This window comes from Thermobia domestica, chromosome 9 (genome assembly GCF_964235325.1).
Source record: "Thermobia domestica chromosome 9, izTheDome1.hap1.1, whole genome shotgun sequence".
NCBI lineage: Eukaryota > Metazoa > Arthropoda > Insecta > Zygentoma > Lepismatidae > Thermobia > Thermobia domestica.
The window spans coordinates 2,960,584-2,976,900 of record NC_137462.1 but is presented as its reverse complement, the minus strand read 5'-3'; the positions used below and the strand labels follow the sequence as shown (position 1 = coordinate 2,976,900).

At 36.8% G+C, this 16,317-nt stretch overlaps 1 protein-coding gene and 1 long non-coding RNA gene across 4 annotated transcripts in view; one reads left to right on the top strand and one right to left on the bottom strand.

Annotated features, from left to right (window-relative positions):
- Positions 1–16,317, bottom strand: part of LOC145694334 (uncharacterized) — a 92,873-nt gene that overhangs the window by 1,512 nt on the left and 75,044 nt on the right. The window contains exon 2 of one of the 2 annotated variants that reach the window (XR_014132996.1): positions 15,190–15,363. This is a non-coding gene — a long non-coding RNA (uncharacterized LOC145694334). Of the gene's footprint in view, positions 1–11,016; positions 15,364–16,317 lie in introns of those variants that run through there. The other variant, XR_014132997.1, reaches the window with a different exon arrangement.
- pkaap (A-kinase anchoring protein pkaap) overlaps positions 1–16,317 on the top strand; it is a 56,880-nt gene that overhangs the window by 22,687 nt on the left and 17,876 nt on the right. For both annotated transcript variants that reach the window (XM_081770445.1, XM_081770446.1), the window contains exons 5-6: positions 2,877–3,013; positions 7,322–7,466. In XM_081770445.1, coding sequence (XP_081626571.1) covers positions 2,877–3,013; positions 7,322–7,466 — 282 coding nt within the window. The remainder of the gene's footprint in view (positions 1–2,876; positions 3,014–7,321; positions 7,467–16,317) is intronic.

Genomic DNA, 16,317 nt, shown 5'->3' with positions numbered 1-16,317 from the left:
ACAGAAGAAAGTGAAAGCTGGTATTTTTGACGGCCCCCAGATAAGGTTGCTAATGAAAGATAAAGAGTTCTTACAAACCATGAACCCCACAGAAAGAGATGCATGGGATGCATTTTATGCCGTTGTTACAAACTTTCTTGGAAACTTTAAAGCGGACGACTACGAGGAACTTGTTGACAATTTGTTGGCCACATTTCAGAAGTTAGGAGTAAATAAAAGTGTGAAGCTTCACTTCCTATACAGCCATCTAGACTATTTTCCTTCCAATCTTGGTGCCCTTAGTGAAGAACAAGGTGAACGATTTCACCAGGATATTAAAACTGTGGAGAATCGGTACCAGGGAAGGTGGAACGAAAACATGATGGCGGATTGTTACTGATACTTGCAGCGTGACGTTCCGGAGGCCACTTACTCCAAAAAATCAAAGGAATGAGGATTTTTGCCTAAGTATGTAAGCACGTTGGATTATTTTGTTGTGTGCAGTTATCAGCTTCAGGTTGTAAATGAAATTAAAAAAACGTATTGGATTTCCTTAACTTTCTATCAAGTCTGAATTCATTACTGACAAACAGGTTCGTAAAACTATTCAATACGTAAGATATATATATATATATATATATATATATATATATATATATATATATACACAGGGGGTAACAAAAAACACTTCATACAGGACACGTAAGTTTGGACCTTCACTATTCAACGCGTGTTGCGGTTGCCGATCGTTTTTTGTTTTCAATGTGTCATGTGGACCTTCCTCTTCCGTCAGCAGTAACCCGTTCACCTGCGAGTGTCGTGGTGTGAAAGTGGTGCTGTAAAATGGGCGACCTGACAGACTTCCAAAGAGATATGATCGTTGGTGCCCGTCTGGTTGGAGCTTCAGTGGCAACAGTGGCAAACATTGTGGGGGTATCGAAAGGCACTGTGTCCAATGTCACGAGGGCATACACAATTCATGGGCAAACGACGTCTGCAAAGCACAACAGTCGTCGAAAGACAATCCTGTCAGATAGGGACCAGAGGGCATTAAAACGGATTGTAGCAGCTAAAAAGAAGACCACTGCAATGAAAATTACGTCTGAACTCAATTTCGGCCTACACAACCCGGTTGCATCGAAAACAGTGGGACGCGAACTTCATAAAATGAAAATTCATGGCAGGGCCGCTATTACCAAACCCCTGGTCACAGCAGTAAATGCAAAGAGGCGTATCCAGTGGTGCAAGGACCACAAGGAGTGGACTCATGAGCAGTGGAAACACGTAATGTGGTCCGATGAAACGACCTTCACCTTGTTTCCAACAACCGGTCGTGTTTACGTATGGAGAACACCGTCGTAGGCCTATGATACAGACTGTCTGTTCCCAACTGTAAAGCATGGGGGTGGTTCTGTTACAGTATGTGATATGCTGGTTTTCCGCAGGTCCCATCATAGCCCTGCATGGAATGATGAATGGTAAGACGTATGAGGCCATTTTGGGGGACCAGGTTCTACCCATGGCCCAAATATTGTTCCCTGATGGTGATGGCATCTACCAAGATGATTTGACACCCTGTCACGCTGCAGAAACGGTGAAATCATGGTTTGAGGAGCATGACCAGCAGCTATCACACCTCCCCTGGGTCCCACATTCACCAGATCTGAACATCATTGAGCCAGTGGTCTGAGTTAGAAAGGCGTGTTCGGTCTCATTATTCTCCACCAGCATCCCTTAAGGAACTGGAGCATGTTTTGAGGGAACAGTGGTACAAAATTCCACACATCACGATTCAGGAGCTGTATACGTCCATTCTACGTCATGTTTGCCTATATATATCATGTTTGGGTGGGTGGGTATCAGTAACTTTATCGAAACTTCTTCGATATTTATATTAATATTAATGCAATAGTACAATATTTAATGTAAGTTTCTCACTAAGATATATGGAACAAATAAGAAACTTCTGTCAGTGTAAGTATTATCCGATTGTGTAAAATTATGACGTGATAGGCAAAAACTAACTACACCACTAGAATCAGCGACCATGATTTTTTAAAAAACAAGTCAAATATCTCAGTCAGCAGAAAAAAAGTTTTGATATGTAGACCAGTGTAATAAATAGAATTCGAAATTCGTAAGAGGTTATATAAACGAAATATGAAGACTTTTCTTCAGTTCTCTCGTATCACTTCTTCACTCCAAGCTTTTTAAACCGGAAGCTTCGTTCTAAAGTTTTGTTGCCTTGATAAGCTGTGATAGGAAGATATATTTTTTAAATAGTTTCCTTAAGTTCAATTACCCTTATTATTTTCTTAATGGCAATGGAACGTGTTTCTTCTATGTCGGAAAAGCGTAGGTAAAATAAAAAAAACCTTTATGGAGCAGAGAAAGTGAGTGTAATTATGGATCGATTTATACATGTAAGTTGCTTTCACATTTCAAAAGTAAATTCAGTTTTTCATTTTCTTAAAAGTTTAAGTCATCTCATTTCATTTATTTTATATAAGCAAAAGGGAAAAAAGATAAAACTGATAATTAGATAATACATAAATTATTATATTAAACGAAGTAGTACGAATTCGTGGTTGACATGTTTAGGTTTGATTACATAAAAATTACAGAAATCTTTTCACTTGTATTCTTTATACTAACAGCTTTAAGTGGGTTTGAAACGAATAAGGCAAAATGATAAGCGCAAACATATTTCTACCATTACAAAATATACTAATACAAATTAGTTTAAAAAACGCTACATAATATAAAATTAATCGAGTTTGTTTCACACTAGTTTGTAGACATAGTGACTTAATTACAAGTTTGTGTAAGGTATATGTAGTGAGTAACAATAATGAAATATAAATAAATATTCTATGTAAAACTTTTGTTTTTTACAGTTTATGGAGCAGGAAGGTAATCATAGTCTTCTCGAGTTCTGGCTTGCAGCTGTCAACTTTCAGGAACAACTGTTGGAGAAGAAAGGAGGTTACAATCCCACAGAAGCTCAAAATGATGCCATTATTTTATACGAAAAGTAAATATATTTATATTATCTTCTTACGACATACGATTGTTATTATTATTATAAAGCAGCAATATTATATCTGATGTTAATTTATCAAACTGAATTCTGTTTCTTGTATCCGTTTTATATTGGGATGATTCGGTAGCTCAGGCCGATTTGTGACACTGAGAGTTTCTATTGTGCTGCCAAAATGTCTTGAGCCGTGGCAAAAATGCGAACTAAAGCTCACACCCTCATACAGCCACGCGTTGAGCCAATAAGGGTTCAGCTGTTGCTAAGCGAGAGAAAGCGAGTAGAATTCCTTCAGACGATAGCAGCGCTTGCAACGGAAGACTAGGTATCAAGTCAATGTGGTATATTTATAGTTCATTCCTGATCATGTAAATATGTTCGTGGATTTCATTCGAGCGCTTCTGTTTCCTACTTTTAACCTCATTCCATCTCTTCATCATTTACTTGTATTTGAAATTCCTTTTCTTTAATCTACATAACATACGAGGTTTGTCCGAAGAGTAGTAGGACTGAATTTTTTTTTTTTTTTTAAATCACAATTTTAACACATCAACTTTTCAAAAAATCACCCTTCTGCATCAGCACTTCGTTTCCAGTGACCTCTGCCAATCATTGAAGTCTCCCTGGAACGCAGAAACTGGAGTGTTTTTCAGCTCCCTAATTACGGCCTCTTGAATGGTCTGGACCGAGCCGTGATGCCGTCGTTTCATGACTCTTTTCAGTCGGGAGAAGAGGAAGAAATCTGCAGGAGCCACATCTGAGCTGTAGGGTGGTTGGGGAAGCTGTATGATGCCATGTTTGGTCAGGAAGTTCATGACAGCAGAGAGGTGTGACTCGTGATGAAGCTTCCATGGTCCAGTGATTGCTGCACAAACGCGGACGACTCGTTTTCTGAGGTTCAAGTACTTCTACGTAGAATACAGCATTCACAGTCTGATCAGGCGGTACACACTCTCTGTTAACCACTCCTTGCCGTTGAAGGACGTCCTGACATTTGCTCATCTTCAATCAATGTGCTCTCTTCCCTCTCGAAACAATTTGTGTCACTCAAAAACAATTGATCGACCCATGGCTTCACTCTCATAAGCACTCTTGATTATGTCATGGGTCTCTCTCGTAGTTTACCCAGTTTCACGCAAAACTTCACCGCGTAACGCTACTCTAACAAACAATTCATTGTAAAGATGATAAGGATCCTTGAAAGGGGTTCACCTTAAACTCGGTCAATACCCCGTGAAGCCTTGGAGACGACTGGCGCGCTGGTAGCTACGATCCCCACCCCCACCCAACCAGCACAGGAACATACCCCTCCTTCTCCACGTTTTGACGGGGAAAAAATCAGTCTTACTACTTCTCAGATAAACAAACAAATCCTAGGACGAGGCTGTATAAGACTTGAACCTCCACTTAACGTGGGATCCAACCCATATGAGGTCTTCCAAAGATCGATCCTGGGTATTTCTGTGCCAAAAGCGCCTACAAGACAGTTCTTATACTGTATTCAGTTGCATGTTTGCCACAACAATTGCGACAAAGTGTCTTAGTACTGCATTTTGTAGAGGATTTTTGTATGGAAAACTAGGTTAATCTGTGTTTATACCAATTTGAAAATCTGATGGGTAGGGTGGTTGGAATACGACCCCAGTTTTCCCGCTTGTGGGACAGATGGTCTACCAATCCAGCTACTAATAAGGAACAGTTTTATTTCTTAAATTTATCGAGGGTCCGACCAATCATGTATCTTTACCTCTTACTGGAAGTATTTCATTACGGATGTTTGCGTGCTGGTATAGAAAAATGCGTATGAATAACCGAATGTTTCATATACATATAGTTTCCTTAATAATATGAATATAATCAGAAATTACCGATAGATAGGTAATTAGTCGGACTGTAGAAATAAAGCATTAAAAAGAAAAGTTCGGCTCACTGATAACTTAGTTCCTACATCATCTGCTTGGTAAGTAGCTTTGGTTATAGTCTGGCGTTCTAGCAATTATATTTTTGTATTGCAATGTAAAGGAATATTTTCTTTAGTTACATAATAGATTGCTGAATTTTAGATACATTTCGGTAACTGATCAATGACAACAGCCAAGACAGTAAGCTGTGGAAAAAAAATCGATAGAGTTAGGGTCCTAATTTGGACGTGAATGTTATTTATCAATATTATCAACAGGAAGCTTAACACCTATAGGAACACATATTCATTATAACGTAAAGTACATATGTGGTCATTTTGGCCGTGTGTGCATTTTTAATGTTTTTCACCTATTTTACTATTTAAAGATATCGTAAATGAATAAAAAGATTAACCCTTAACTTTGCTTGTGGGGTATTTAAATACCCCACGGCCTCTCTTTAGCAACGTACATTTTCTCATTGTAGAGAGATACATTTGTTGTTCAGTATAATTCCAATTAACATCATTTGTACGTTTGTCCTGATTATGTGTAACCATATTTGCAACTATTGCGCGCAATGTAACTATTACTACAAGATTTATAGTGTAATTTTAATGTGGGTTTTTCAGATATCCCACCAACATACAAACGTGACTTTTTTTTATTTTTTTTTTTTTTACCAACACAGTTAAGGGTTAAAAAAAACATTTAAATTAACAAAGAGTATTAGACATGGCTGATAATAAATCTATTACAATTTTGAAACTTTTATAAAAACAGAAAGCTTGTTGTTATTGAAAATTATCAAACATTGACAGATTATATACCGGTGTAAAATAAAGTTCACAAACTCCCTCAGTTTCTTTGCTTACACTCATACACAGTCTGTACATACACTTCTTTGGCATTGTCCACATATTGCGAGGTTGCATTTGATGTATTTGTGCTGCGTTTTTCTATCAATTCTCATACATTTTCCTTTTCTGGAATCGATCATCAGGCACGCATTCAGCCTGGAGAGCAGCATTGTTTTGCGATATTCTGCGTGGTGATAGGGGTGGGGGAGAGAGGAATGTATTGTGAGCGACGAGCGCCAAAACCAATCAGTGATGCCAATATCAGAACCTAAAAATGCCCATTATAGGTGTTAAGAAACAAATGTGTCAAAGTATAAACATTGTAAGAAAACTGGAGTACTTACTTTAACTTATTGTAGTTTTATTATAAGCGTATCATTTCGATGTCCTACATATCTACTGACTCCTCCTTTCAGGCCGATGTACTGTGAAGTTATCGAACGAGTATCTTGATATTTTCATATTTATAATCTTCTAGTTTCTTCACTAAATTAACAAATTTAACTTCTCATAGAAAGTAAATACTCCCAGAACTTATCGGTTCACTGAAATTTATTTATGAGAAAAGACAATGAGGGAAAAAAATCAGAAGTTGTATGTAATAAATTTACAAAAGACTCGTCCAGTAAGTTGTAGGTAATGTCAGAATATATATAGGACATCGAAATGATAATTATATTCCAATATACTAAGATAAAGTACTATAAATTTTTATTATTTATGTAAGTACATATACAAGCATAAAAACTTAACATTCTATAACCATTGTAATATGTTGTTGGTAAATTTATGCGAGTGAGCGTAGAGTATATATATATATATATTGTTACTTAATAACAGGGAAAATATACATAAATATCTAAACCCTCAAACATGGTTCACTCTTAGTCTTTCTTTGAAGAAAAATAACAATTATCAGAGATATTGTATTAATAACCGTTCTATCGAAAGAGTTGCGATACCTAAAGACTTTGGAGTAGTATTCGATGAGAAATTTACGTTCGTTGATCACACCACTCTTACTGTTAAGAGTGCTATGAGAATACTTGGTATTCTTTATAGATTTACTGAAATTCGCAATCTCATATCACTCAGTACTTTGGGTCACTTTGGGCAAGAAGTTGAAACCTGTGTCGGAACTTGGTCAACAAACTTTCAGGAAATATATAGATTGTCCCCAGTTTCAAGGCTCAACTTTGGAAGCATTCCTGGTAAAATATTTTTTTGAACCTCCAAAGCGTGTGACTTCTTTCCATTCCTCCCTTCAGACGAAAATCTTTAAAAAAAAAATCTTCATAAGATCTATCTGTATGCAACATTTGGTGGCTGAAGGTGACTCCTTTCTGTTTGATAATCTGATGACACATGCACTATATATATATATTAATATAGAGATTACCTATGCTTGGTCTAGAGAATAATGGGTAAAGGAACTCTATTATGAGTCAAGTGCGCTTGCATGTTAATAATTAGGTAGTCTACTTTTTTTTACTTATTTATGATTTTTAGTTTTCATAGTAATAGTTAACGTATATATTTTTCAGATACTTCTCACTGCAAGCAACCTGCCCACTTGGTTTCAGTGACAAAATCCGTTTCGAAGTAGAACATAATATTTGTCGTGATGGTGGTCCTTTGCCTAATTGCTTTGAGAAGCCTGTACAGATAGTTCTCCATGTTCTGGAAAAAGTGAGTATCAGCTCTCATTCATGAATAGATCTATCCTCATGTGAAAAGTTTCTAGTCTCATCACATCGGATGCCACAATGGTTTCTATGGTTCTCGGCATTTTTAAGTAAATGTAAATTAACTCAATACCTTGAGTGTGTAAAACCAATCTTCAGTTACGTATTTTAATTGCAGAAAACAGCACTATCGGATTGGTTGAACAAAATATTCATGCATAAATTTAAGCTCTATGCATACAATTCATATATATATTATATTTTATATTCCTGCTTTGGGATTTCTTTGTTGCAATTATGTATGTGTATATCATGAATTGCTTACCAAAAAATAGTGAAAATAACACACATATTGAAAAGGTATACTGTAGGATCTTTCGCCAAAACGCCAGATAAGAAGAACAAAGAGTAGGAAGAGAAAAATAAAGAATTAAAGAACAGGAAAAGCATTTGTAGATTTTAGAGAATTTAAACATATTGAGGTTTTATTTATTTTGTTTTTTCATTATATCTTCATACTTCATAATTGTTTTTGCTTCATTTCTTATTCTTTCACTCTTCTGTATTGTTCCGATGCTAAACTTTCCTCTACCTTCTGCCTAGCAACACTATAATTTCATCTTGCATTCCAATATGGCGCACTGGACCCCTCACGGTCGCTTTTGTGCTTTTTCTTTTCCTTTCTTTCTTTCCTCCTTTCCTAAAACGTTTAACATAAGAACGTTGATTTTTAAGCAAAAGTACACTAGTTCACCTTTTTTAATGCGTATACTCATTTTTGTCTATTTTTATTTACATGTATTAAATATGTAATGCATTAAAATATAATAACTGTACTTCAATGTACATACAATTGGACAGGTAATAGGTGTGCGTTAATGCTTATTTACTAGAAAATAGTGAGTTCGCTATTTTTTTGCTAAGTAATTCATTTTCCGTTTCTTCTTCGGAACTCCTTTGACCCGTCGTATATAGGCCTATACATACATTGGACAAAAATTAGTCATCTCCCATAGAAGTTAGCCATATTTGACAACACCACCTCTAGCCTGGATTCTGTTTCTACATGGTTCCACTAGGTGTTACAGGAATCCACTCGCTCATCATTATACCACATTATTCTACCAAAGTATGGGGATGCGTATTTCGTGTTTCACGCGTTGTTCCCAAGAGTCTTTAACAGATTTTCATTGGATTTAAATCTGGAGAGTTTGTAGATCAGACCAATGGCGACAAGTACCTCAATGTTCCTTAACCATTCTCAAATTCTTTTTAAGTCCTGTTAGCGCCATAGTTGTCGGAAACTGGAGGTGTCCAGTGCGTGTTCATCATGAAGTTGTTGGAGAAATAGCCGCAAATTATCATTTGAATATCGAGATATGTTAATATTCATGTTACGAATAAGCACAACTCATGGTACTAAAATCACTTGAAGAAACGAATTGTAAAAGAAGTTTTTTTTTTTCTTTTTCCTGTCATTTCTTTCAGAAAAATAAAAATAGGAATCATCGATAACGCCAAAACACTATTCGGTTAGCTTTAAAATATTGAGTCACTTAGAGAAAATCTCTTACAAATATCAAAATACTTTCTTCATAGCTAAGTAATGAGCGTTTCAGTCTTCTGTGAGTGAGAGCGAGGATCGTTTCCCGGAGAGAACGTACACTATTAGAATCAGAGATTGAAACTGTATGTACACGTCTCATTTGGCTTCTTAATAAAAGGTACATTCAATTCGGAAGAACCTGAGATAACCAGCAACTAAATCTCAAACATCAAATGCTGTCGTGTTGGTTGCATAACGCTCGAGAATAGCAGCTATTTAGTGAAAACGAACAGTAATATTGAAGATCCACTGTCAAGATTATGATATCCAATAATGCTAAATACGTATTGTAGTATTTAAAATAGAAGTCGGTTCAGTTTTATTTTTGAGGACTCTTCAGTAGGGTGGAGCGAAAAAATCAAATTTTCGAGTATCGAATTCTAATAGGGTTCAAAAGTTCCGTCCTGGCATGATAATCAATGGAAAAATAACGAAAAAAAAAAAAAAAAATCACACTTCGGATCTTCAGTTCGCGAAAACGGCCTAAAGTTTGAAAAAATTACCAAAAAACACCAAAATTTACCTTTACGGGAAAGAATCAGATTTTTGAGTATTGAATTCTAATAGGGCTCAAAAGTTTAGGCAAAAAAAAAAAAAAAAAAAAAAAAAAAAAGTAGGGATTAGCAAGCAAATACGCAACTTTTGAGTCCTTTTAGAATTCGATACTCGTAAATTTGATTTTTTCGCTCCACCCTACTGTTTAGTATCCAGGTATATTTTATGATAACGTTTGTGCGAGTACCTGAGTTTGAAACATGAATTTGTAGATAGTACTCATACTAGTTCTTACTTATTTTATCGAGTTCCTTTGCTAGGTTTCATACTTTTAGAGGTGAATTGCTGTGAGGGTTGTTCACTTACTTTTAGCATCCTGTAACTGTCCATTTACGTATTTCCGGATACTTGTTGATAGGTACATTCTGCTTCTTTGGAGGTTCTTGTATAATTATACATCAGCATGCGCTAACAACGCATCTTCTCGAAAGAATGAAACATCCCGTAACGGAGGCCTCCATGATACTAAGTATTACGGACCTGAACAGTCTTGTTAATTAGAAAAATGTAACCGAAAGGCTAATACTCACCGCAGAAAATAACCCATTCCTCTAGGATGTACTTTCACAAAACATTATCTCCATCTCCATCTAAATGTTACGAATTACATTTATAACATTATAACATTCGTGTTTACCGTTAGTACGAAGGAGCATGAGAAACAAGGCCGATATTTCTGGAGTGTCATCTATCATAGAGGATGAGGTAATTTCAATACATGGAGTTGGCAACTGTGCAGTGTTTGTATGTAAACATAAATGGCGACTCGTTTGAAAAACTGGTCTCGAGAAGAAATCCGCTCAGTTATTCGATTTCTGAAAGCGAAACATGTAGCTGCAGCTGAAATTCACCGGCAGCTGGTAGAGGTTTACGGAAAGACTAATGTCTCGTCAGCATGTCGCATAATGGTGTCGAAAGTTTGCAGCTGGTAGAGAAAACGTCACCGACGAGGAGCGCAGTGATCGATCCAGCTTACAACCCAGAAAACCACCACATGGTTGAAGCAGTTTCGCTGGGACACCATCGACTGTCCTCCCTACAGCCCGAACCTCGCTCCAAGCAAGTTTCACCTGTTCCGGCAGTTGAAGTAGCACGTAGGAAGCTGTCGACTCACTTCAGACGAAGAGGTGATACACTTCGTGTCAACGTGTCTGAACACGCAAGAACAGAATTTTTACCAGGAGGGAATCTTCAAATTCATCCCATGGTCTAACAGTGCCTCAACTGATATACAGACTATACCGAAAAATAACCTAATGTATGTACTGCAGGATGATCCGCAATTATATCCCTATTTTCATTTCACTATTTTTCTGTTATTAACAATGTTACATGGTTGCTGTCAATTCTATTATGTACTATTGTCCTTGCCGTTTCATTCAACATAGGCACCAGCATTAGTAGCACACCATTGGAGTCGGGGCCCAACGTTCCTCACAGACCGTTGCAACATGTCGTTTGGTATCCGCACACACTCTTTCTGAATGACTGCTTCCAAAGTGTCCAACTCACGCGGTTTTCTGGCATACGCTTTCTCTTTCAAATACCCCCAGGAGAAAAAATCCAATGGGTAAAGTCTGGACTTCTTGGTGGCCACTCATTTCCGCGACGTCCAATAACACGGCCTGGAAAAGCATTGTCAAACCATTGTCGCGAAATCAATGCAAAATGGGAAGGTGCCCCATCGTGCATAAAGTACAAATTGTCCACTCTGTCTCAGATCGAAACAATGGGATAAACAAACGATTGTAGTATGTGCACATACCTTTCCGCGTTTATTATTTCACGAAGAATGCAAAGCCCGATAAGAGTGTTATCACGAATACCACACAACACAGTCAGCGAAGGACGTAATTGCAATTTTTCAGTTGTAGCTCCAGGACTGCTGTTAGTATGGGCCCAGTAATAGCGGTTATGCGATTAATGAACCCACCCACATGCAGGGTTTGCCCAAGTGGGCCCAGCCGGAAAAAACCCACCGGGTTTTTTCGGGTTGGACCCACCTGAAAAAACCCACCTGGGTTTTTGAGCTTTTTGTTAATATATTATTGATACAACCAAGGTGATCACATTGAAAGTGATTTTTATCAGATTTTGGACTTTCCTTGGGCGAATTGAATGCTTTCCCGTTAAGGTACACAACATTCACGATAAGACCTGTATAAAGTTCTGAATGCACTGAATGAATAAAAAAACCTTACTTTAGATTGAGATAATTAAGTAACAAATTAATGTATGTATTATGCTTATAGCCTATTTGAAAGAAAAAAAAAATGCAATTTTATATTTTAGAAAATACTTTCCGTGAATAGTGTGCTCGCCAACTCGGCGACGCCGAGGGACGTTGTCCCTCATACGTTTGACGCGTTTAAAGCCATAGATGCCGCTACTACCAGTAAACATGTAGTGCATTAGTAAAGCTATTAGTATTATTTCTTACCTTTGATGGTGGTACAAGTATTCTTCAGTAAAGTTTAGTTTTCCAACAACAACAGTTTAGTGCAGTTATTTGTAGGTACTCTTCAAATAAGCATTCTGTAGAATCAACATCAACAAAAGCGTAAAAATTCTCCAAGTTTAAGAAACTCGATACTCAGAGTTCCAAACTACGTACCGCTTACTATTTCAAGTGTTGAATTCGAACTTTCGTACTAGTGGAAGTTTCGATGTACAGTAAAGGGAGCTGCATTTTCGAGGGAGGAGGGAAAAAAAACACGTCCCGAAAGAAGTTCTCGGGAAATTTCCCCAATTGAACGCACAAAGCATCGGAACTGAATACTTCAACAATAAAACTATGTATTTTATGCTGGAAGATATTTAATTTCATTTAAGACATTCTGAAACATCCTAACTATATATAAAACTACATGAGCTGACATAAATTATTGAGCACTTCCTGTAGGGCTACAATGATTAAATTTGGCATGATGGTAGCTTTCCGGGACTAACCGACAGAAAAATTGTCAAAAGTGAATATTTTTAATTTTTAGGGGGTCTAAAGAGGGGATGAAAAATTTCCCCATGCTATTTAAATGGGCCTTTTTGGGCCTAAAATCTCATGTTTTAGGTACTTAGAATTGGAATAAAAACTTCAAATTCGGTATCCTTGTACGTTTTCTTAGCAGTACCTAAGTAAATCAGTAAAAATTTAAAAATCCAACTTTAGAGTGGTTTTATAGGGAAGTGAAAAATCTTTCCCATGCTATTTATATGGAACACCTTTTACACCCCCAAATTATTGAGCACTTCCTGTAGGGCTACAATGGTTAAATTTGACATCATTGTAGCTTTTCGCGTCAAACCATTTGTATGGGGTGACGTATGGGACGTCACCCCAAAATGTTTAGGCCCTTCCGGCATGATTAGAATGATTAAATTTGGCATGATTATAACATTCCAGGACTAACCGACAGGAAAATAGCCAAAAGTGAATATTTTAAATATTTTTAGGGGTCTAAAGGGTGATGAAGAAATTCCCTTGTTATTTAAATGGGCGTTTTCTTGGGATACAAAATCTTATCTTTTAAATAGTTGAAATAGGAAAAGAAATGATAGAATTGTGGGTTCAAGAGATGCGAGGCCATAGGCCGAGCAAAGACAGTGTGTGGGGAACGATGCCCCAGGATGGGCAGATTCAGGAAATAAGAGCAAGTTCACGAAATTCACTGTTGATGCAAAGGGCGATAGATAAGAAATGTAAGGCCGTAGGCCGGGCAAACTCGGGGGCCTGGGGACAGAGCCCCCAGCTACCCAAAAGCTAGTTTATTTTATAAAATATGAATTATATCTTTCTTAATGGTCTTAAATTAATTTTCTGGAAAGACCCCTCTTGCAACAAGTGCTCGGGAAATTCCCGTAATTGAACGCACAAGGTATCGAAAGTGAACTTCAACCATAAAAGCAATTTATTTTACGCTGTTAAATTAATATATTTGGTGTTCATATTTGGCAAACGTCACTGAGGTTTCTGGGATGATTCAATCTGTATTTGTTCGTTCGACTGCTTGTACCACACATACTACAGGGAATCACTTCCGGTTTTTTAAGTATAGATTTTCAGAGTAGAAGCACGAGACACTAAATTTCCTGTATAGATTTTGGCGGCATACCAACGTAAAATTTCAAAATGGTGACTATTTTTTTTTTTTTTCAAAATAGCGGATATGCACGCTACAAGGCGCAATTTTCGGTCTTTTAAGTCGAAATTTTTAGAGTAAAAGCACGAGATACTCTAAATTAGCTGTATATATTTTGGCGATGATCCAACGTAAAATTTCAAAATGGCAGCCATTTTTCAAAATAGCAGTGAATAGAAAATTGTTGCAAGTTGTGACAATGATAATCTTGAAATATACATCACATTTTAACACTTTTACCCCAAAGACATTGAAATATTTTGATAAAACCCAATTAAACCCGAAAAAACCCAATAAAACCCCACCCTAATAAAATACCCGAAAAAACCCATATGGACTCAGGTGGGTTGGGCTTTTTCAGAAAAACCCGGGTTTTTTCAAACCCTGCCCACATGGAACACTCTTTCGTCTGACCACAGTATGTTACTCAGGATATCTGGTTCTTCTTCCATCCAGTGTAACACGAGCGGCTATCCCAGCGGGACACCGGGGACGTGTCCCCCCAATATTTGTAGAACGGTTTTTGTTCCCCCTAATATTTCAAGCATGTTAGGTCAACTATGAGCCAAAAGGGGCTTAACCATGTAGCAGTTGCGACGTCCACAAAACAGTGTTAATAAAATGAATATAAGAAAAGTAGCACAAAAGTTTGTTTCTAATTGTGAAAAAGGACAGTCAGTTCTTGGCCCTATGAAGGTCAGGATGGAATAAACTGTAAAGTAACAAATTGTTTTTGTTTAGATGACAAGTTTAGTTTAGTTAAAATAATAGTAATAATAATAATAATAATTTTCAACTTTTTTTTAAAAATTATATATTGTTGAGCCTCATTTACATTAGTTGTAAGCTTATAGCCTAAAGCCTAATTTCAAATCGTTATTAATCCTGACTATTCACTTCACACTATCTCCTATCATTATTTGTTTTTGACAAACACTCGCTATCATCTAAGTTTAATTAAAAATGTAAAACAAGGTTGAATTGTACTGTTTAAATAAACAAAAGTCAAAATGCTTTAAAATGCAATGTACGAAGACTTTTTTTTATATTTTCCGGGGAGCACCCCTGGATCTTCCGCTTTCTTGTGTGTATTCCATAAGACCCCAGTCCCGCCGGTAGTTTGTGCCCCCGCGCTCAAAGTTTATATGCTGGTGACGCCAGTGCATTATAATGTGAATTCAGCAACTTCATCTTAACATCACAGTCTTTCGGTGACAATGCCTGGACAAAATGTGGTTTCTATGGTCTCCAATCGATTTCCTTCATTAGCCGTTGGACCGAACCATGCGATAAACCAGATCCCCTATGATATTGTCTCATGGACTTCGTGGGACTTTGTTCAAACGCCGCAGCAGCGTTAGCTTTAGATTCTTCAGTGACAACTCTCTTTGGGGGCTCAGCACCCTTTTGATGAGTAACCGAACACTTACGCAACAAATTTGCATGCAGTCTCTTCATTGTTTTCACGTCCAGAGTTGCATGTCTCCCCTTCTCCCATCTCCACCATCTTTGCACCATTACAGGCGACTGTCATAGTTCCATCCTTGCTGCAATCCGAGCAATGTTCAGTCTCTGCGCCATCTTCACTTAATTTCTGGTTAAACCTGCAACAAATAAAAATAAGTTTACAATATATAATGGTACGTAATGGCATAGAGTAGAGCATAATATGACGGTATTTATGTTACATCGTTTGTGATAAAATAGCAGTAAAATAAAAATAGGGATATAATAGTGGATCTCCCGGTATATATTGGTTGTATAAAATAATATATGTACAGGGTGTCCATTGTTTTTCATTGTTTTCAGGAATTGCATAATGTAGACAAATCCTTAACACACCTTTTGATGCATTGAAACATCAAAGTTGCCAATTCAGAGTGTTAATTTATGAAAACTACGATTTCCCTAGTTCTCCGTTACAGAGGCCTCATCCGATTAGTTATCGGTGGAAATGAATTTCCTGCTCCATAGTTTCCAAGCTACTCCAACTAAACAAACTGAAAGTGAACGACAGAACATCCATACGTATGAGTTACGAGTCGATTTACATGTTTTTTAAACACCTTCGGTTACATCTGGCAACAATGTGTGGTTCCTAGTGTACTTCAATCGTTGCTTCCTAGTTTAAAAATATATGCATGAACAATACTTCATTTTGGTATAACCATTATTTGTGTATCACTTCAGGTTCAAAAGTTCTACTATTTCAAACTCCGGGTTGCATTGTATATATATATATATATATATATATATATATATATATATATATATATATATATATATATACACGTTTCACTGCAGGCTTTGTAACCTTACTTTCTGATCACCCGTCGTACATACGATTGCCACATGAGCTGCGAGTAATGTAAGTTTATTAACTTTTCATTCATGAATAAATAATGTGCTATGGGTGTCCATTATTTACATTTCGCTGTACATGAAATAAATTACCATTTTTAAAAAATAATGTCATATTACGCATTATAAGAACTTTCAAAAATACTTCACCAGATATTGAGGAAAGAGAAGTATAAAGAAAAGAAAAATTAGAAGAC